Source organism: Apiospora marii (genome assembly GCF_038362585.1).
Source record: "Apiospora marii strain CBS 49790 chromosome Unknown utg000009l_segment0_segment0, whole genome shotgun sequence".
NCBI lineage: Eukaryota > Fungi > Ascomycota > Sordariomycetes > Amphisphaeriales > Apiosporaceae > Apiospora > Apiospora marii.
The window spans coordinates 647,887-669,647 of NW_027117381.1; the positions used below are offsets into that span (position 1 = coordinate 647,887).

General features: G+C 54.7%; 7 protein-coding genes across 7 annotated transcripts; 4 read left to right on the forward strand and 3 right to left on the reverse strand.

Moving 5' to 3' along the window:
• Window positions 1-1,084: 1,084 nt before the first annotated feature.
• Window positions 1,085-2,665, forward strand: PG985_011695 (uncharacterized protein; the record flags this gene model as incomplete). Its single annotated transcript, XM_066831462.1, has 3 exons — window positions 1,085-1,253; window positions 1,314-1,422; window positions 1,513-2,665. The coding sequence occupies 3 exons, from the start codon at window positions 1,085-1,087 to the stop codon at window positions 2,663-2,665; spliced, it is 1,431 nt and encodes a 476-aa protein (XP_066679512.1).
• Window positions 2,666-3,903: 1,238 nt separating this feature from the next.
• Window positions 3,904-6,066, forward strand: PG985_011696 (alpha/beta-hydrolase; the record flags this gene model as incomplete). The annotated part of the gene is made up of 5 exons (XM_066831463.1): window positions 3,904-4,181; window positions 4,261-4,337; window positions 4,433-5,200; window positions 5,252-5,533; window positions 5,921-6,066. The coding sequence occupies 5 exons, from the start codon at window positions 3,904-3,906 to the stop codon at window positions 6,064-6,066; spliced, it is 1,551 nt and encodes a 516-aa protein (XP_066679513.1).
• Window positions 6,067-7,998: 1,932 nt separating this feature from the next.
• On the forward strand, window positions 7,999-10,529 carry PG985_011697 (uncharacterized protein; the record flags this gene model as incomplete). The annotated part of the gene is made up of 3 exons (XM_066831464.1): window positions 7,999-9,254; window positions 9,343-9,919; window positions 9,981-10,529. The coding sequence occupies 3 exons, from the start codon at window positions 7,999-8,001 to the stop codon at window positions 10,527-10,529; spliced, it is 2,382 nt and encodes a 793-aa protein (XP_066679514.1).
• Window positions 10,530-10,725: 196 nt separating this feature from the next.
• On the reverse strand, window positions 10,726-11,046 carry PG985_011698 (uncharacterized protein; the record flags this gene model as incomplete). Its single annotated transcript, XM_066831465.1, has 1 exon — window positions 10,726-11,046. The coding sequence occupies one exon, from the start codon at window positions 11,044-11,046 to the stop codon at window positions 10,726-10,728; it is 321 nt and encodes a 106-aa protein (XP_066679515.1).
• A 1,257-nt stretch (window positions 11,047-12,303) lies between these two features.
• On the reverse strand, window positions 12,304-12,957 carry PG985_011699 (uncharacterized protein; the record flags this gene model as incomplete). Its single annotated transcript, XM_066831466.1, has 1 exon — window positions 12,304-12,957. The coding sequence occupies one exon, from the start codon at window positions 12,955-12,957 to the stop codon at window positions 12,304-12,306; it is 654 nt and encodes a 217-aa protein (XP_066679516.1).
• Window positions 12,958-13,571: 614 nt separating this feature from the next.
• On the reverse strand, window positions 13,572-15,486 carry PG985_011700 (uncharacterized protein; the record flags this gene model as incomplete). The annotated part of the gene is made up of 6 exons (XM_066831467.1): window positions 13,572-13,724; window positions 13,799-14,291; window positions 14,347-14,472; window positions 14,535-14,899; window positions 14,966-15,162; window positions 15,252-15,486. 6 exons carry the CDS (start codon window positions 15,484-15,486, stop codon window positions 13,572-13,574), a joined length of 1,569 nt encoding a protein of 522 aa, XP_066679517.1.
• A 3,055-nt stretch (window positions 15,487-18,541) lies between these two features.
• Window positions 18,542-20,017, forward strand: PG985_011701 (uncharacterized protein; the record flags this gene model as incomplete). Its single annotated transcript, XM_066831468.1, has 6 exons — window positions 18,542-18,784; window positions 18,855-19,029; window positions 19,129-19,330; window positions 19,419-19,664; window positions 19,748-19,844; window positions 19,907-20,017. 6 exons carry the CDS (start codon window positions 18,542-18,544, stop codon window positions 20,015-20,017), a joined length of 1,074 nt encoding a protein of 357 aa, XP_066679518.1.
• Window positions 20,018-21,761: the final 1,744 nt, after the last annotated feature.

A 21,761-nucleotide genomic window follows, 5' to 3' on the forward strand; every position in this document is an offset into this window, starting at 1 on the left:
CATTCGTGAATCAAAACAATAAAGAACTCAATATGATGCTGTCCCCAAGGCTTGGATGGTGTCAGGGGTTAAGTGATTTTCATGTTGATAAAAGGGCGACCTCTGGACCGGTGGGGATGTCCATTCACTCAAAAACACCAGGCACTTTGCGGGTTATGATCTCCAGCAGCTTTGCAGAGCAAATAGAAAACCACCCAATCTACCAGAAACCAGCCCAGTCGGTTATACTCAACAACACCACCATCACTGAATTGGAATTTTAATATGTTACACTAAGAGGTCCGGTAGCCTGAGCTTTGCCCCAGCTTAAGGAGCAAGTTCTCAGGCGGCAAGATGATAGCATCCGTGGTCCCGCCCACAAAATGGATTCGCGTGGGACTTCTTGACCAGCTCAATTGCCAGCATCCTTTCCGCTTATGTGAGATACAGGATGCCGCCTGGACACCAACAAGTCAATAACTGAAGCCCATAATGGACGAAAGTGGAAAAAGCCAATGCCTAGACATCCATTGACACGAGAATAGGTACACGCTTAATTGATTGATGGAGGGAACGTGACGCACCATGAAACGCGTCTTTGTGGTACCACCAGAAGCGCCTGTGACTTGGAAGACTCCGGACCACTCGGATTTGGCACCAACAACTACAACATTCGATACAATGTTAACTCTCGGAGCACTGAAATAGTCGTGTTATAACTGGTTATCGATTGAGTGAACAGATACTGAAATAAACACTAAAATCGTTCAAGTATAGAATAACTGCCGATTGGTTTTGTGGTCACTGGTGAAAGTGTTAGGCCAGAATCCCGTCTTTAGTGGCACCCACCCGTCGGGGAATTCTAGTCAGGGCTGGCTGGCTCTAGCATCCCTGTCGGAACTGACGTAAGTCATGCACATGGAGGGAATGCGAATGCGAACTTGCCTAGCGCTTCGAGAAGGACCAACGGAATTTCGAAACAGAACCAAACACCGACCGACACTTCAATTGCTCAGCTCGGGCTGGCTTCAAGCTTTATCTTCCCACCTCACTCTCTCTTTGCGCGCCCGGTCCATCCCCAACATGTTGTCGGCGGACCGTCACCATGTTTCTAAAGCCCACCCTGAGCTTTACCATTCCCTCCGTACATGACGGCCACAAGCTCGACTGCCGAGTCTTCCACCCGCCGAGCCTCTTGGCCCCTCCATCCTCGCAGCAGTCGGGGGACGAGGACGCCAGCAGCGCCCCGCCATGGGGCCGACACATCGCAATCGGTAGCCAAACCTACGAACCGTTTTCAATTGTCTTTTGAAATCTAACGCGCATCTACCTAGTTGCCCATCCTTATGCGCCACTGGGCGGCTCCTACGACGATCCCATCGTTGATGTCATCGGCGGTATCCTGGTCCAGGCGGGGTTCGTGGTGGCTACCTTCAATTTCAGGTCAGTCGCACACATACTTTCCACCCCCATGTGATATCAAAGGAAGAAACGAATTGAAAAGCCCGCCGTGCTGACACGGTCTGAAAAAAGAGGTGCTTCGAAATCCGGCGGCCGGACGTCATGGACCTCGAAGCCCGAGCAGGGCGATTACATGTCCGTGGTGGGGTTTCTGGCCTACTACGCCCGCTATCTAGACATCCCGTCACACACTATCGCTGAGGGGCATCACCCGGCGCCAACTCCGACACTGCTGCAATGCGGCTATTCGTACGGAGCTACGGTCACTACCAAGATCCCCCCGCTGGAGTCCATCTTGGCCCTATTTCACAGCCCCGCGGTGCACACCCACGCCGCCGACATCCGCCTGCGGGCGCAGCATCTGGCCGAGCAGCAGAACCGGCTGGCGTCGATGCCGACGTCGCCCCGGAAGTCGCTGGGGATGCGCATCGGCGGCGACGAGGACACCAGCCCGCGCAAAAGCCAGGAAGTGAGGAGGTCGCGATCGTTTGAGCGCGAGGACAAGATTCGCAAGGGCGTCAAGGATATCCTGGGCCGCTCCAAACTCGTACGGCGGCGGCGCGGGGACCAGTCCAAATCCGAGGGTACAGATTCGGACCACGACGAACATCATGACTGCATGCAAATCGTCACAGACTTGCCCAAGTTTCGGGGTGCTTATTTGACAGTGTCGCCCCCCATCGGTCTCATGACCAACTTGGCCACGATGAGCATCCCCAATCCATTTGGCAGCCTGTCCCGGAAGCGGGGTCGGGGCACATCAGTCTCGGAGGGCCAGGAAACGGCGGAGACGCCACAGAACGAGGCCGAGGCCGCCGAGCAAAAGCTGGTACGGAATCCGACGCTGGTAGTGTACGGCGACCAGGATGGGATGGCGCAGGTGCACAAGTTCCGGGAGTGGACGGCGAGGCTGAAAGGGTTTGCCGGCTCGCAATTCCTCGACGTGGAGATCAGCGGGGCGGGCCATTTCTGGTGGGAGGAGGGCGTTATATACCAGCTCCGCAGCGCCATCGAGACGTATGCGAAGTCGCTGACGAGGAACGAGGCGGCTCCGATGCATACATCGAGTCGGTCGGAAAAATCGGTTCCACCGGCATCGCCGCCTCTGCCGGAAAAGTCGAGTCCGCCCGAACACTCGACTTCGATGGACACGCCGACGCTGACGGAGAAGCCAGCTATGTCGGATTCCCCGGCGCCACCCGGTTCGTCAGCTTTGCCGAATTAGAATAGGACAGAGCCATCATGTCCGCTGGTTTGTCTTCGGTGCCGAGCTATAAAGGAGCGAATGGGCGCGGGTTTGGGAAACATCTGCGGATTGGTCAAAACATGATTAGCGAAGCGAGATGCATTATGTTGTGCTCACTTGATATAGAGCAGGCATACAGTTTTTCATTATTCCAGTATTTACTACTGGGGTTGGATGGTACAGTTACTGTTAAGCCATTATGAGATTACGCCATTATGCCATTATATTGTAACACTGCGCTCTTATGTTATACCAATTGTCACAGTTGCAGTTTGAAGCCCTGCAAACCAGCAAGCCACTGACGTTGACGATGTTGAGAGAAGATATGTCTCAGATTGCAAGTTCCCCGCCCCACCCGATGGATGATGCATGTCTCCCGTCTTACTCAAGCTTTTGGCAAGATTTCGCCAAGGAAACTCCTCGGCACATACATTTGAGAGAGCCGGTGCGTTCTTTTCTATTGTAAAGATGTGTGTGTGGCCTCTGAAGAGAGAGCGCGCGCGGGGGCGCGGCGTATCGGCTTTCCTAGCACCACCCGCCGATCAGCAGATCACGATGTGACCCTGCTTCAAATCACCTTCCTAATCGGTCGGGACAGCAGGCAACGCTTTCTTGGCCATGACCCGCCCCCGAGGCTTGTACATTTGCATTTTTCTGTGCAACAGCTCAACGATAGCAGGTTGCACTTGCGGATGCCGAAATCTCTCTATCAATTTCCCTGATTGGATCAGACAGTAAATTTATCTGTTCCTGGCCGGGGCGGCGGGGAAGGATGGATGGATGGGTACACAGAGCCAGGCTTGCTTACCCGTCACCCGTTGCATCCTTCTTTTCCAATGCAGCATCTTGTGTGGGGTTCTAGATAGCTGCTGCTGCATCCTGGTGGAAGGGAAAGCAACAGTTGCTTCATCTGGTTGGCTGGTTCTTATCCGGCGGGCATTCAATTGGACTTTATATATTCTCTCATCGCGAGCCTGGTCTGCGAAACTTCTTTTTCTTGGCCATCCTCCCTCTTCTCGAGGTCTTGTCGACTTGATTCGTGACTCCGTTCCCTTGCCTGCCCTTTCTTCGGCCCGTCCCGAAAGCAGGTGTTGATCACGACTCGTCACCAGCAGTGAGGCTTTTCTTGGACAAGACATACAATATCTTTTGGACCAATTCTGCTAGAAAAGTATCGATCAATCTCTAGCATCCAGCCGAGGTACATACTAAACACCATGCGTTGGTTTCGAGGCGTAGCGACGACCGCTCTTTTCGCGGCGGTCGCCCAGACGGCCGTCGCGGCGCCCGCGGCGGCTGCTGCTTCCTCATCGCAGCACCTGAACAAGCGGTACATTGAGGAGCGGGAGGGCATCTCGTACAATGTTTTCGAGCACTACGAGACGGGCTCCAAGATGTCCTTTGTGAAGAACTCGGGCGTCTGCGAGACCACGCCGGGCGTCAATCAGTACTCGGGCTACCTCGAGGTGGGCAAGAACATGTCCATGTGGTTCTGGTGAGTGAGGTAGAATATGCGGCATTAGCCAGACTTGATGGGTATGGTATCTATCAGAAGTGCTAACTTGTGGGCAAAGGTTCTTCGAGGCGCGTAGCAAGCCGGCCGAGGCGCCTCTCGTCACTTGGTTCAATGGTGGTCCCGGGTGCAGTTCCAGTCAGTACTTGCCAAGCACGATTTTGCATGCGTCGAGGCAGCATGATTCTCCTTGATTCCAATGCATCTGATCCAATACTTACTGTAACACACAGTGATTGGGCTCTTCCAGGAACACGGACCGTGCCAGTTCTACAACAACGAGACGGAGCCCAGCCTGAACCCCTACAGCTGGAACAACTACGCCAACATGCTGTACGTGGACCAGCCCATCGGCACGGGCTTCTCGTACGGCTCGGACCCCGTCAACTCGACGGTGACGGCCGCGCCCTACGTGTGGAACCTGCTGCAGGCCTTCTACGCCAGCTTCCCCGAGTACGCGTGCCGCGACTTCGGCATCTTCACCGAGAGCTACGGCGGGCACTACGGCCCCGAGTCCGCTCACTACATCCAGGCCCAGAACGCGGCCATCGACGCCGGCGCGGCGACGGGCGAGAAGCTGCAGCTCAAGGCCGTCGGCATCAACAACGGCTGGTTCGACTCGACGATCCAGGAGCGCGCCGGCATCGAGTTCGCCGCCGGCAACAGCTACCGGCCCCTCATTAACGCGAGCACGGCGGCGCAGCTGTACGACGTCTTCGAGACGCGCTGCAAGCCGGCGCTCGACAAGTGCGTCGCGACGGGCGGGGACGCCGCGTGCGCCGACGCCGATAGCATCTGCATCAGGGAGATCGACAACCCCATCGCCGCCATCACCGACTTCGACACGTACGACATCCGCCAGCCGTCCAAGGACGCTTTCCCGCCCGAGACGTACGTCGACTACCTGCACCGGCCCGACGTCATGCGGAAGATTGGGGCCAAGGTGCAGTATCAGGAGTGCCCGAATGCTCCTTACGAGAAGTTCAGCCGGACTGGAGATGGTAAGATCTCATCATTCCCTCTCTAATACTTCACTGGAAGCACACTAACAGTGAATGAAACCACAGACGCCCGTTCCTTCCTCGACACCCTGTCCGAGGTGGTGCGGACGGGGATTCAGGTGCTGCTCTGGGCGGGCGACGCCGACTACATCTGCAACTGGATGGGCGGCCTGCACGTGGCCGACGCCGTCGCGTACCCCAACACGACCCAGTTCAACGAGGCGGGCATGGAGCCCTACGAGGTCGCGGGGGTCGCCAAGGGCACGTTCAAGACGGCCGGGAACCTGAGCTTCCTGCGCGTCTTCGAGGCGGGGCACGAGGTGCCTTATTACCGTATGTTTTTCCGCTTGCTGTTTCTCCTCCTTGATGGCTACGAAAGACTGACTTGATACTTATCGTGACAGAGCCCGAGGCTTCGCTGCAGGTCTTTATGCAGGTTATGCAGGGGAATGTGCCTTCGTCGACGTAGGGGGCTGGATTCAGGAAGAGGCATGGTGTGGTGGATTTCAACAGGCAAGACTTAAAGTAATCAGGCCAGAGTGATATCGTCTGGCAGCAGCAGCAGCAGCAGTAGTAGTACTAATAATATCCATTGTGGGCCCTTTTCACATCCCGTGATCCCCTCGCACTACACATTATAAACAAATGCCGTCAAGCTATGCCCCTTTTCCTGTTCATCGTTTCCATCCCTATCTTCGCAGAATGGCTTGCCTAAAGCAGCTTGCTCTCTAGACATGGTTATGCAGCTTGGACTGGACGTTGCGCTTGTGCCGCCAGACCCCGTATGCGATGGCGCTGATGGTCAGGCCGACGATGATGAGGATGGCGATGTCGAACTCCTTCATGGCTCCTGTTCGTATCAGTAGTTAGAAATGGCTTTCCTTTTCCTCCATAGGTTTGGGGCGGATAGGTTGGATGCTTACTAGATTGTATACAAACCAACAATTAGTGTGGACGAAGGTGAAATATGTGAAGTTGACTCCGCGAGAAGAATGTATATAGTTGAAGTCACAATGCGGATTTAGATGGTGCACATGAGGATAACCGAGTAAAGATTAGACTGTGTCAATAACGGTAGGTTCCCTAACCAACATTTTGTGCCGTGTAGAGACAAAGGCGCCAGGACGTGATTGAACGCTTCCGGAAAGGTTGGAAGCTGCTGGTTATGAGATGAGACGGAAGTAGAGACAAAGGCGACTGACTGCCACCTTTGCTTGCCATTGAGCTTTTGCTGGTCCATGTGGGCAAAGATAGTGTCATTGTGTTGACGTTCTCGCGTGCTACATGTTATAATACTCTTGGTTCTTTTAGTTGTTGGGATATTCAAGGGTCAACTGAAAACGAACGGTTTTGTTTAGTGGTCCCTTTTGTATGCAACTCCTATCTTGTTTTCTAGCATATATCCCTGGGCAATGATTTGTAACATATTGCTGTGACTTTGAGCACTCTGTCTCTTCTATAAATTGCCTTTCGTTTACTTTGCGTATTATTCAGTGTTGGTCATTCGGTCGCCCCTGGTTCACTCGTGCCCAACACGGCCAGCTTTTAACTCGCCCCCTGGATAAGAAATCACGTCCAGACAGCCATTCACCAGTGGATAATGCAGAACGCGAGGAACACTTGCCAGCCGGTATTATCCATGGTGCCAGGCGCCTTTCACGGAGATATAGAACTGTAACCCCTAAGACAACGGCCCACGACTACAGCATACCTGTGTCGTACGCGATGAGGAAGGATTTAATACTGCTGAGCGCTACGCCAAGTTTATTCAGGATAGTGTACTTGAAATACGAGTTTCTCTATGCCCCTTAACTTGTAGTCAATGCAGTGCCTACTGAAAAGCCTGGGGAAACCGTCGTGGGTTGCTCAATTTGGCACCCGGGTTGCCTGTCGCCATAGAAAACCTCTTATAGCTTGATACTATACATAGAAGAGCTGTCGTGAACAAGCCAATCAGAGACATCCCGAGAGGACTTGCGGTGTGGTATCGGGCATTTCCATGTAAGTGTGCGCCGGAGATGCGGCTGTGCGGCCCATCATTTCCGAATATGGCAGCACAAGTCAATGCTGACAGCCAAGGTCAGCTCTGCGTAGCATGGCATGCGATGATCTCTCGATGGCATTAGCACGTAATTGCCACTGCTATTCGAATCTCACACCTTAACTCGTTCAAGGAACCTTTTAAGTCCGGGGCACGGGTTAGTCGCGGGTTGTCGACCATGTCATCAACCCGCTGACAACTTTCCCCCCTGACAGTGGCACTCACTACCAACCCCACCTTTTCGAGCGTTACCCCGATGTAGTATTGTTGCCCCAATTGAGCATCCGGGAAACTCCCTCCTGGTAAGAAAAGTTTCCGGACTGACTTCATCGTCCGATTGGCAGTGTTGTTGCGACTACTGTCATATCCTATCCTCGTGCGTAAGCAGGCTCCTGGCGGTCTGGTCGAGCGTTGATCGCCAGTTTGACTGCCCCTAAAGGTATCCCGAAACCACGTTTCCCCCCCGCACCGCCCACCACAGTAAGAACTCTCTGCCACCGCCATGGCTATTTTTGGTGTGGTCGGTATGGCATGGAAGGCGCGAACACTTGACAACCGGAAAACCTCGACTATGAAACTGTCTTGTATCTCTTCCATGCTTTCTTCTAATGATGGTGCAACCAACAGCCTTACAGCAAACAGCCTTGGTCTAGACTTCTCCGGTCCGAAATTTTGTGCTACGTGACAGCTAGATCAACCATAGAGCAGAAGGAATTCGTATAATTGGAGGAAGTCATAACTGTCCCGCCGGAGCCCAATGGAAAACAAGCTCCTTTTTCGACCCCTGCTACCGGGAGGGACCGCTGAGCCTACTGCAGCCTCTGCGCCTGGGCCCATCGCCATTAGTCTCTCGACCAAGCGCCAGACCTGCCTGCAATGCCGAATCCGCAAGGTGCGCTGCGACGGCCACCCGACGACCTGCGGCAACTGTCAGAGGCTGGACTTCGAGTGTTCCTTCGGCCAGACGGTCGTCGGCAGTGCTGCTGCAATCTCCGCTTCTCAAGAGAGGGTGACCGGACTGCAGCTTCCCGAACGACGACGTCGAACGAAGGCATGCGTGCAATGTCGCGCCCGCAAGACGCGATGTCTAGGTGAGACGCCTGAGTGCTCCAATTGCGTCAGGAAGGGCCTCGTCTGCACATACCGTACATCATCCGCCCCTGAGAAGAAGCGGAAGCAGACAGCAGACCTCGCTTCTTCTGGTTCCCCCGGCAGTAGTCGCCGCAGTCAGGCATCGCTATCCCCAGACGCAGTAGCCCATCGAGATAACAGCACCGAGGAAGCAGGGTACAGAGGGGGTGAACTTCCCAACCCTGCCGCCAGTGCCTCCTTCTCCCCCTTAACAGCGACGGGGCTGGATCCGACCACACTGAACGAGCTCGTCGAGGACTACTTCGAGCACCTGTATCCGCTACCATCCTACGCGTTCCTCCACAAGCCGACCGTGCTGGAACGGTGCCGGGACGCGCCCCTCGACGCGCCGCTGAAGCTGGCCCTCTGCGCCATCACGTCGCTGCTGCTGCAGCGGACATCCCACCACTACCGCCACGACCTGTGGGCCCAGCAAGCCGAGCACCTGCTGCTGAGCCCCGGCGCGCTGTGCCAACCCTCGGTATTCCGGCTGCAGGCGCTGCTACTCCTGATTCGGTATCGCATCGAGCGCGGCGCGTTCCCGACGGCCTTCATGCTGGCGTCCCTGGCGGCGCGCGCCGCCTACGCCCTGCGGCTCAACTACGAGCGCGCCGACTTTGGGGTGCTGTCGCCCCTGGCCCAGGAGGCTCGCCGCCGTCTGTTCTGGTCCCTGTTCATCTTGGACGACTTCTTCTCCGTGGGGCTGCGCGAGTTCGAGCTCTGTCCCCGGGATACGGTGCACCTTCAACTTCCCGGCAGCGACGAGGCGTTCCTGGCTGGGCGGTCGTGCAGGACGGGGTCGCTGGTGCAGCAACAAACGGAGGGCATTGGTATGCGCGGGGTTTTCTTGCGGTTGGTGTCGCTACGCAGAGAGATCATGAGGTTGGTTTTTCATTTCCCACCATCTGGTTTCAAGAGCCGTGATCCCGGCGCATCTCCAATCAAGCTACTAATTGGGATTCTGTCCAAGGCACATTCGACACGTCGCCCTCGAAGACCTCACCGCCGCAGAGACAGCCCGGTCGGTCCGGAACTTCGAACAGCAACTGGACGCGCTGCGCGCCAGCCTGCGCCCAGAGGAGCAGTACTCGACCGTAAATCTCCAGAAGTGTGGCAGGGGTTCGAGGGCCCAGTTCGTCATGGTCCACGCCTCGTGGCACCAGTGCTACTGCGACCTATACCGCGTCTACCTGCCGCCGGGGTACACCGAGGCGGCGCCCTCGTCGGCGGTCGCGGGCGTGCACCCCGTCAAGCGCGGGGTGATGCAGCGGAGCTGCCGGGGCCATGCTGAGAGCATCTTGCAGATCGTCGCGGACTTCTGGAGCCTGACGGACCAGTCCGACACCGAATCGCCGCCGCTGCCGCTGCTGGTTGAACGCGACGTCGCGGTCTGCGCGTTCGAGAGCGCGCGTATTGTCCTGTTCTGCTGCGCCAGTGGGTCGCCGGTCGTCGATGAAGCGCTCGTGGAGGCCGCGCTCGAGAAGACGCGGCTGTGCCTCGAGATGATCAAGCGCCACTTCGCGGGGTCGGCGTCGGTGAAGACATTGGTATGTGCACATCCCCCGAAGAAGGGAATAGTGAATGGGTGGCTGACTTCTGGCGAAATAGCGACTCAAATTAGAACGCATCATCAACAGCTACTCAGCGCGCCTGGTGACGCGGCAGCACAAGGAGGCCCTGACCGAGCCCGACCCGCCGGAGCCGCGGCCGACGTCGAGGCTGTCCGAGTTCGCCAGGTCGCGGCAGAAGTTGTCGGTGCAGAGCTTGCTGCTGCAGTCGGACTTCGTGGATGACAGCGATGAGATCGTCTGGTCTAATCCCGGCAGCCCGCTTGACCAGATCGTCGACACCGCTACCACTGTTGTAGCAACAGCACCTGAACCTGCTTATATCACCAGTGACCTCGAGGTACCAACTGTGACGACAACAGTGGCGGCCAAAGTACCACCACCGCCCCTGAGCAACTTCGGCATGGATCCAACCGACTTCTTGCCTATCACCAATAGCAACAGCTTTGGCTCAAGTTTGAGCCAGGGAAGCGGGTCTGACATCACCGACGACGGCCTCATCTTCAACCCCTGGATAGGCCTTCATGAAATCGGCAACATCTACGGCGGGATGGGTATGTCGTGGAGCATGGACCAAGAGAGCTATTGACGCGCGTGGAGGAAGACATGCACGACTTATGTAGATGTGCCGCCGTACATACCAATGAATGCACGAAACATGAAACCTTCACGGTCGCAGTTTCATCATGCACGAAAACCACCCCCTTCGTCTTCGCCGAGACTCACTGGATTGCCTTGCTTGCCAAATTAGGTGTCTTTTTCTTTCCCTCGTTCTCACCAACGCCCTACCTCTGCCTTCCCCGCCTGCTGCGCTCCCGCTGCCGCCTCCTCGCCGCCCGCCGCCGCGCCTCGCGCTGCTCCTCGCGGCGCCACAGGCAGAGCAGCCGGATGGCCACGATGGAGCCCCCGAGGAAGACGACGATCAGGATGGCCCCCAGGGCGTTCCAGTACCCGACCTCCATGCCGCCGTACCACCGCCGCCACCGCGGCGCGTGCTCGGGGGAGGCTACTACTACGTGGTGGTGCGGGTGCGCCGCTTCGCGGAAGATGTTGCCGTCGGAGGGAGGGGCGGCAGGTGACCCTGGGAGTCTTTTGTGGATTAACATGATACGTGCTTGGTTGAGCGGCTCTCACGTGATGCGAAGATCTTTGGTTCAAAGAAGGAAAGAAAAAAGTCGTGCGGCGAGCGGCGGCTGCCGTCGGTTTGGTGGTGCCGGTTGGGTTATTGTTGTCGTTGCCGTTGTCGTTGCCGTTGTTGATGCCGTTGTCGTCGTTGCTATTGATGCTGGTGATGCTGCAAGGTGTCTCTTGCTTTGGGTGCTACCTACTTCCCTCGATGCCCAACTGGAATATTATAGGAAATAGAATAAAAAACCAGGGAGGCAGAAAAGCCAAATAAAATAATAATGGAAAGACCGGCAAATCAAATACAAGCACGACATCTTTTCAATTCAATAGATTTCCGAAAGTGAGCCACCATTGGAGCGCGCCTGGGCCTACCAGGCGTGCGTGGATCACGCGGATAACTTAAGTGGCAGCTTGGGTATACGTACGCATACACACCTCATAAATAGAGAAGAAGCCATTGCTTTGCGCGTGACCAGTCACGATGGCACGCGTCCGCTCACACACGGGCCCGCGGTGTTGGTGGGCGGTGGAGTGAGAACGAATGGCAGACAGACAAAAAACAACACCACAATCCAGAGCTTTCCAACACATCATTGCCGGAATTGACAAATGGGGGGCCGCCCCAGTCATCACGGTAACGACGGCATGGAAACCAGTCAGGATTCCCATCGCTGGGAGCTGGCGTTTGATAGCTGCTGTCGGGAGGCGGAGCCCTTTTCCTCTTGCACGCATGGACACAAGCGGGCGCAGGAATAAACCGTCTTGATGATTCCACTTACTCGAGGGAATAACAGTGGAATAAACTAATACTACTGGAATAACGAGTGTTTTGTAGTAGACCTGCTTATTCCTGAGGAGACTTGGTCGGTTTATTCTTGCAGTGGCTTGGGAGATCAATGGATGGACCCTTTTTACGTTGCACTTCACATGCTTGGCAGGAAATCATTGCCCGTCGTTGCTTTCGGCTATGCGTGCGACAAGCAAGAGTTTGATTCGATATGAGCTACAGTACGGCATCTTTCTGTCACATACGACCATATCCTGCTGAATACTAGGGATCCCGTCCGCTCTCCCATATATAAGCAGCAGAGAGCCGAATTAGTACTAGGGTCGGTGACGACCTGGGAATCCTCGGTGTTGTATGTTTTTGCACTTTTTGCTACCTGACCGGAAGGCAGGTCGTTGGTGTGAGTATAACCGGACTTTCTTCCCCTTCTTAACTCCATGCGAATCATTCATGACTTCCTGGGTTTGTCCCGAAACTCGCGTTGACGGTTGATCCCGGGAATGGTCGTTACCAACATACCATTGACGCCGTCATTGTGAAAATGGCGATTAGCAGGACTCAGCTTTTCCGCAAAGCCGGGGTCTTTCAGGGCTTGCATTTGGGAGTACAACGCGCATATGTAAACACCCAGACGGACCTGCAGCATAGTTCCATCGGGCGAGTCCAGCATCGCAGTGATTAAGGAGTCGGCGAGGGTCTCGAGCGGAGGATACATGGACTCGTGCCCATCGAGAGAGACGTGCCAGAAGTCGGCCGAAAGAAGCACAAGTTCAGGCTGTCTTGGCACCTCTTGGCCCGGAGGCAGAGGGGGCCAGGGCTCTACTGGATTCTCCACCCAGTCCGGAGGCAAGAAGCGGCGATAGCTAGAAGTAGGCAAGTCCGAGAGAAATGATCGCAGATCATCTGGTCGCGGTTGACGCAGGGTCCAACCCTCCAGCTGGAGTGCATCGGCGGCGGTATCAATCGATGATACGAGAATGTGAAGTCGGAACAGGACAGTGTTCATGCCGTAGTACCCAAGCGCATCCTCGAGCCAGAGCACGCACGGGATATTGCGACGTTGAAGGGCCTCGTATGCTTCATATCTAGCAGCGTCGCCCATTCTGTTTATGAAGATTTCCACTCAGTTTACTCCGTAGAGTTTATCTCATTTGCTGATTTGAAGATGAAGAAGCAAGAGGATTTTGAGCGGAAGTTATCTGGTTGGGACGCTGTGGTATGAATGGGTCGGTTTGATTGATCATAGGGAATGGGATTGGGGAAGAAAGCAACCTTGAAACGTACATGCATCCAATCCATTGTACAGGCACGGGTTCGGCTCTTTACCCCATGATCCGTGCACAACTGTGATAGATCCCTGGAACACTTCGTTGCGCGAACGCCCTTTCCCTAGATAATAACACACCAACGAAGGCAAGGGTAATAAAGTAATTAATCGAGTCCTCATGAAATAAGCAGGTGGTGTTTCCGGACGTGTCGATATAATGTTCCCTCTCAGCCTTCTTCTCAGATCGCAATCTGCCAGGGTGACGGTTGACTGATGCGCAAGATATGCCTGACAACTTCGATTGCACATGGTCCACCAAATCATGGTGGCAATCAAACGGTGCATGAAAATGTATGTAAATTGAGACGCTACGCACGAGAAACTCAAGAGGGGGTATATATGAACACATTATCATCATGACGCAAGCTCTGTCGCGCCCATCATAAACATCAAGATGTGCTTTCCTTCTCACAGCTGCAGCTCTTACGATCTTCGCGCCGGGAGATGCGCAGCCAAAAGTCGCTCGCCACCCAAAACACCGCACTCCACGCTCTAATCGGCGTCTGAGGGTTCACGATGGTGAAGTCAAAGTGTCGCAGTAGCTAGTGAGATCAATGCCAGTTAGCCAGACATCGTTACAAAAGAGGACAGGGTCGCAGTGGGAGGGAAACGTTACCTCGACAAAGACCTTGTTGAGTTCCATCATCGCGATGGGTTTGCCGAGACATTGGTACTTGCCAAAGCCAAACTCGAGCTCCACCAGGTTGGCCATGAATCTGTACTTCTCTTCGCTGGCCTCTAACCACCTCTCAGGCCGGAAGACGTTGGCGTCGTAGCCCCATAGATCCTTGGATCGCATGAGGCCGAAGTAGTTGGTCCCAATTTGAGTTCCCTCGGGCAATGGGCATCCGTTGACAATGTCGCCACCCTTGGGGACTTGCTTGGATCCCAAGCCAGTAGTGGGCGGGTACATGCGCAACCCTTCTCGAATTACGGCTTGGAGGTAAGGCAGCTTCTTCGCTTCGGAGTCGCTAATCGGCGAGCTCAATTTGCCAAGATCAGCAGCATTGTCTATTTCTCGACGTAAGGCCATGTAGGCTGCGGGTGTCGTGATGAGGCAGAGCATGGTCATGCTGATGGCAGTTGCGGTGGTCATGGAGCCCGCAATACTGGAAATGCATCAGTTATCAGTACAATCTTGCCGGGAGAGGTGAGAATGCTTACGTCTGGACGAACACCTGTTGTATCAGTTCGGCACGGGTCATGCCGCTGTTGATGAACGCCTGCATCATGTCTCTCTGTGGCTTGGCGCCAGGCTGTAGTCGCCGGTCGACGAATGACTTGGCAAATCTATCGCAGAAATGTTAACTACCAGTCCCTATTGGGGGCATTGATATCGTGCTGATTCTTACCCCATGAGACGGCCGAAACCGATTTGGTCGTGCTCGTTGGGCATGAACCTGCTAAAGGGCCAGGCCTGGGCATATTTGGCCAACCAAGGCATGGTCGACATGATGTTCATGGCTGGGAGTGATGAGTCGTGGATCTCGTGGTATCGATAGAGATCCTGGTCTTGGCTCAGGTAACCGAACGGTTCTCCGAATGAGACGTCGCCGATAACGTCCAGGGTGAAGAAAGACACCTTCTCGAAGAATTGCAATGGGCGGTAGTCGGTGGATGTGGAACAGTACCTATCATTGATCAAGGCCATGAATAGGGTAACCTGCCGGTCAATGCCTGCGCCGAAGCCGAAGCCTTCATTCTCTCTTCCCCCGAACTATGAGGCAGCACGGTCGAATCAGTGACCGGAAATACCACGTCAATGGTTCAGATACCAACTTACAGCAGAGGCCATCTTGGCCCGGAGAGCCTTATGCTCTGCCTCGTTGCGCTGCGAGACAACGTTGTCCTCGCCATGGCAGATGCGGCCGGTTTCGTAAAAGTCCCCTTTGGTATAAGAAGAGCGAACAGCCGACATCATACGGAGGACGTCCGGGTCCGTTGTCAGTACTTCATTTGGGCCGATACGGGCGAGTGGGCCTGTGTGAGGGTCAGTTTGTTTTTGTCCCACGGACAAGCCGTCGGCCGAGAGGCAAGAAGCCGTTGGGGGGACAGGGATCTAAGCGAACCGTATTGCTCGGAGATGTCTCTGAGGTGTTCATGGAGGTTTCCGGTCAAGGCCTTCCGGACCATCCAGAATGAGGAAACGGATGCCCAGAAGGGACCGGGGATGTGTCGCAGTCGGTACCATGAGCGGAATTGCTGGACGAGGAAGACTGCGACCAGGGCGAGAAGGCAGGGAAGTACGATGGATTTAAGCAAGCCATGCTGTGCCGGCTGGGAAGCCGCTGTGACAATGACCATGACCTGTTGTATGCGTACGGTTTCGGTCGTCACGGTTGATGGAAAGAGGCAGGACTGCGGTGCCGTGGAAACAATAAGACTTGGCCGGGCTGGCGGATGCAGCAGTACCAAGCTGTTGGTAACGAACCGGAGTGCGTAGATGCAGGTCTGAGGTTGTGCTAGAGTGAAACCATGGAAGTCGGAAAGTCTATGTACATTGGAGGATTGAATGGGTAAGGTAGGCACGATCTGATATTGAATGCAAGCGAGGAAATGCCTCTTTCAGACAAGTTATAAAGTAAAACAAGCAGAGCGAATCGCAGGAAACAAACAACCCCCAGGTGTATGAGTTGGACACAAGATCCAGGCACTGCCCACTGACCAGTCAACCTAACTCAAGAGAACGTGCGATGACTGAAGATGAAGAGAAAAGGCGGCGCCGTAGGGATGTAAGGGGGAGAGGAGTGAGGGTGTGTGGTCACAGAGGGCCAAGCATATCTGTTACACCGACCGGCGTCCGCGAGAGCAAATAAAAGTGATAACAGTAACCGGCATTCTTGCCTGTCAGGTATGTGCGTTCGGTGTGTGGCAGATGGTGGCTGCGGCGTATGAGTGAGAGAGGCAGGTATGGGTGATGTGAGCAAGCGCCGCGGGGTGAATGAAGCCTGGTGTAGTTGCACTGTCATCAGCTTCGTCGATGCCCCTCGAGTAAAATATTGAAATTTGATCTAGGCGGCAAGGGCGGGGTATATCAGAAAGATCCGGTGGGATTTTGGACTCTTCGGAGGATCCAATTGAATGTTCACACGTCGGAGAGGATCTAAAGTCCGCGTCGAAGGAGAGCATGCGATTGCGATAGATGTGTCAAGGATGGAAGCAGCGTCAGTTAGTTACTCCAGTGGAATGGCCAACAGGGCGGGAAGAGTCAAATGGGAAGGAGCTAAGATGACCGACATGTAAGTTAGCCATGTAGGTAGGTTTATTCTTAGATCGACCACACACCCGGCCTTCTAATTGATTCCTATCACCCAATCAATCGAAACAACAACGACTAATCAAACCTATGTCATATTGTGTCGGTCTGCCGGTCTGCCTATCGGCCTACATACATAGATGGACCCATCTCGTGAGGATAAAGTGGAAAAGGCGTGCATAACGACGCTGGTATTGCATCAATTGACATGTACCTACTGCACGATGAAGAGACCTGCCCAAGGATTATCCAACTGATGCTGGGCTGGGATGCTGTTCATTTGATGCTGATCCCGAGTGGAAGGATTGGGATGCATGCACAAGTGAGTTGGTGTGTGGCGGCGTGGTGGGTTTGTTGGAAATGCGCTTTCCGTGCTGACCCAATCCAGAGGCCACGGCCTAAACCCAGCTGTTGGACCAGGCATCCCCGCACTCCCGCACCACACCCCCAATGCCCCGCCGATCCCCATAGGCTGGAGAGCAATCAATAGCTGGGGAAAGAAGGGAGATCAATCAATTGATGCAAATATCGCCGGCTCCCCATCTGACTTTTCGCTCTTCCCGACCTCAGTCTCCCAATATTGGTTCCTTCCCAAACCGTCGCCCTGCGCTATCCCGCTATTGCGGCGGCAAGGTTAGATGTGAGGGACGCTCATACCCCGTACCCGTACAGCCGGGTGAAGTCCTGATTGCTTGCGTCTCCATCACCCTCCGCTTGACCTGCGAGTCTGTGCTTATGACGACCTGAGACCAAGACTGCTGCTTTTTCAGAGACAGCACATTGCCACGTATCTGTTTTATTAAACCCTATTGGCAATGCGTCTCTCAACAGATCTCGGCGTCTTAGACCTGCATACGCCACCGCGTTGTTTCTTCAACGGCTTGCCGCTCCATGTTTGGGCAGGTCATGTTCCGTGGGAGTCCGGCGGCTGCACTATCGAAGCTGACATGCCGTTACTCGTCGCCGGCCGGTCCCTCAATATCTGACGAGCGATACAAAATTTTCCAGCCGGTGGGTTGCTTTTTGGGCACCTGACAGACACTATCCGATCCCTCACAGGCGAGCAGCGGTCATGGCTTGCTATTGGTTTAGCCACGCGTCTCGGCATACCCGCGATGCAATAAGCCGTCGGTTAGTTTTAATGCTCAGGCCGCCACCGGGGCCGCTCGCTATCTACTGACACCAGGCATTATGGGCGTGGCAAGCGTCACTACCATGCACCAGAGCATCGTGAAACCTATCACTGAGGCCCAAAGTCGGGTAGTTGCAGCTTATGCAGCAGTTGTGTATCGTGACAATGTCTGCGGTGTGAGCAGTGTTTGCTCTCAAGAGTTGTACGGCGGGGTTTGTCTCATCCCTCGCTTGGTTTTACATTGGCAGCAGCTGCATCTGGGATGGTTTACCTCTGACGTTGGGACGACTGGCGAGCCTGAGAAATTAGGGTTTTGCGTGGGAAGCAGCTGAATATGTAAGTCAACTCATCTAACCTACCTGCCGCCCGACACCATCTTGGCTCGGCAGTCAGTTTCCTTTCCTCTTTGCTTTTTCCGTCCCCAAAGTTCCCGAGGCTGGCCGTAGCGTCTGCTCCAACTAACCAGGTAGCCGATCCAGTCGTGTCGACCGCGGGGACGGCAGATAAACACCCCCACTCACCACTAGTACGTACTACGTATTACCTACATCTTACTTACATATGAACCATGCCATGACTAGCCCTGCTGCTTCTCTCCTTCCCACCATGAAGCTCGAAGCTGTGGCACATGAGGATAGTGTGCCAGTACAAGGACAACTCATCGCATCTGTCGCATCACCATCCTCCGCTCTCGTTGCTCAAGTCCGGACCGCAGCGGCGGCTCTCTTTCTCACCATGGGAGACGGCAAAGGTGTGTGTTCTCAAATAGCAAGCGCCCTTCCCCCCTGCGCTGGGATGGGCAATACCGGCACGCTTGTCGATTTGATCAATTTGCCCCGCCACCATCACTGGCCTACCCCGTCCCCAGTTTGAACCCCAGCTGTACATTTCGCACTAGCGACCCCGAATTGTCATTTGTTTGCTACGTTCCCCGAGCGAGATCAAGCATGCGCAATGTCTAATTCCTTGAAATGGCGTGCAATGATATAGATGATATTTCCAACCATTCGACGGTCTCATTACCAACAAATGCGTCGTGGTCCGAACCGTCAGATACCGCCGAGTCGTCCATAGCCCCCGGCTCGCCCAGCACCATCGAAGACGAAGACGAATTCGAGCCGAGCGATTTCGACGTAGAGTTGCTTGACGACACCACCTCGGTCGGATCTAGTGTCTACGGCCACAGCTACCGGAACGGGCGACGATATCACAAGGCACGTACTTTTGAGACGAAACAGACGCGATTGCGAGGGGCTTGAATCTGACTTGTGCTGTGCTGGATAGTATCGACATGGACGGTATCCCATACCGAACGATGAAACAGAACAGAATCGGGAAGACATGCTGCATGCGATGATGATGGAAGTAACAAACGGTAAACTATTCTACGCGCCAATCGATGAAAACCCACAGAAGATCGTGGACTTGGGAACCGGAACCGGAATCTGGGCCATTGAAGGTAAGCAGGCAACTCGAAGCCCTGTTTCTTGCGGCCAACCCATCTGCGCGTCTCCGCGACACCCAAAGCCCCGACATTGACAGACTCAACTTCCTACAGTGGGCGATTTGTTCCCGAGTGCCGAGGTCACGGGCCTGGATCTAAGCCCAATACAGCCAGTATGGGTGCCGCCGAATGTCAAGTTTCTCGTGGATGATGTTGAGGATACCTGGTTGAATGGCGATAACATCGACTTTGTCCACTTGCGCAATATGGTGCCCATCTTATCATCGCCTGTGGCGTTACTGAGACAGGTATACGAGTACGTTACTCTGCCTGTCGGCTCCTTCTTGATACTCGTTGGAAGATGCCACAATCGTGGAGTCTCGGCTAACACCATGTGCCCATAGCAACTTGAAGCCCGGCGGATGGGTCGAACTGCAGGATGTGGACGGTGCAGTTCACTGCGATGACGGCACTTTACCTTCGGATTGGCCCCTGGTCAGATTCTGCGATTTGATGATCGAGGCTTTTGCCAAGCTTGGGGGCAGATCGCACGCCGCCATGTTCGGGGGGAACTACTTGCATGAAGCAGGATTTGTGAATATTCAACATCGTACCGCCAAATTGCCATACGGCACATGGCCTAAAGATAAGTCAGTACCGTCGTCGCGTAAAGCCCTGTTTGGGGTTCTGTCAATCGTTTGGACATGCTGGGTGCTAAAGTCAAGTTCCATAGGACCACAAGACTGGTCGGACTGTACTATCGTACAGCGGCCGAGGAGTTCTTCCCTGCCATGGGAGCCATACAGATGCCGCTGCTTGGGTGGTCCAAGGTAAGAGACCCTGGTGTTAGCCAAAGTCATGCGCCGGATTCTTACCAAGCTCTTGACTACAGGAAGAGATGGAAGTGTTCTTTGCTCAATGTCGGAGCTGTATGAGGGACGAGAGCGTGCACGCATATGGCCTCATGCACTTTTGGAGTGGGCAGAAGCCTGAGAGCAGCTAAAAACCTTGAGCGACCGTACGGTCACGGTGGAAGGAGCAGATGTGCCGCTTTATAACGGGCATGGCGGCCCAGGCTCGGTGTTTTTCTCTCTTCCTGGTTGCTGTCAAAGTCTGGGAGAGTCGAGCTAAACTCCAGCCAGAGGGATCGAGAAAACCCGATCGGACCAAATATGGAGGACGTTTCGCGGGATGGCAGATGCCAAGCGTCCGAATTTCCCGTTATGAACGATGGCGCAGGCTGCAGCTACGGCCGAGGAACGAGACTGTTGTTTCATGGGCTGGCAATGGCCAAGGTCAAAGGCGCCGGCGAACATCTCGAAACACGACACGAGCAGCCAAGGAAATAACGGCGGCAATAATTACCAAGTCAGAAGGCTTCGGACGAAAGCGAGCTGATTGTCCGGGGTTGCCCAGGAACATCGAACGAGGTTAATTGGCATCAGTGGGAAAAGGAAAAGGGTGGTGGTGCCGTATACCGGTCGAACCCAGACCTGGTTGTTTGAAGGGGCTCCCTTCTCATCACAAGGTAGGATTTCTGGATAGCAGGCGCCGGCAGGGGTCGGGAGATGTTGCTTAAAAGAGAGCAGCGAAGGAAAAGGGAAACAAGGGGATTTAGCCCGTTTGGGTGGCTGAGGATCCACGAACCCATATTTCAAGAAACGTCTTGGCGCGACAGATGCGCCGCAAGGAGCCAATGCGGTGGGGTCGGCGTGCAGGGGTTCGATCAGGGGTCTGTCCCTTCATTCCCTGGACACAATCTCTGAGTCCAATTCCGGCACGCCTGTGACTGCCAAAACCCTTCCCGGGCCATCGACAGAAGGTTGTTTCTCTTGTTCGTCTGGTCTGGCAGGCAACTTCGGCAGGTGGCTTTCTGATTTTTACGTGGGTGTGGCGGACAGGGCGAGGGCGGGCTGACCCGACACGGCAACAACCTCAATTGTTTCCTCAACTAGGACTAGGGCGTCGCATGAAGGGCGTAGATCGGGTTCCGGCACGCTCGAGTCTGCACCGTTGGATTGAAGCGATGCATGTCATTTTCATAGCAAACCAAGACTGACGGAATCGATTGGCAGACGGTCATGCCCGAACAGGACATAACAGAACAGAAGGAGCTGTCAGGAACAGATCTCAGTGCAGATCAGCAAACAACAACCACCGATTTGAACGTCAATCGACCATCTTTAGACACACATGCAAAATTCCGAGTAAGGCATATTGATCATCGATGATCGATCTGGATTGTATTACAACGCGCCGATACTCCGGACGTCCCTCAGAAACAATTTCGTTGCAAGCCGGTAGCGAGTAGCAACAGCGATGCAAGCTCCGGCCAACCCACGATGTGTTGTTCCAATTAAGTGTGGGCGGGCTTCCAGAAGCGGGCTAGCTGGGCCACATCGTACGTTCAACGGCCCCGACCACTTGGCATGCTACTCTGCCATTCCTGCTTTGCTCTCTGGTGGTTTCTCGGCACTGCTTCTGCGTCAGAACTCGAAACCTTAGACGACCTCTGCTTACACCGTCCCAAGCACACCCTTGGGCAGTTTTGGGGGCCGGCCCCTTGGAAGTTGGGGGTACTGGCGCCGTACCAAGTGCCATTGTGCCCGCCTCGCCGCCTACCGCCCACCACAGCACCACCTTCTGCACCACCCACTGGGTTCGGTGCTGTGCCGCCCGACCGCCGCTTGGCCCAGCTTCATTTTAAGAAATACCCAATGTCAACTATAGGCCTGTCTCCTGCCCCT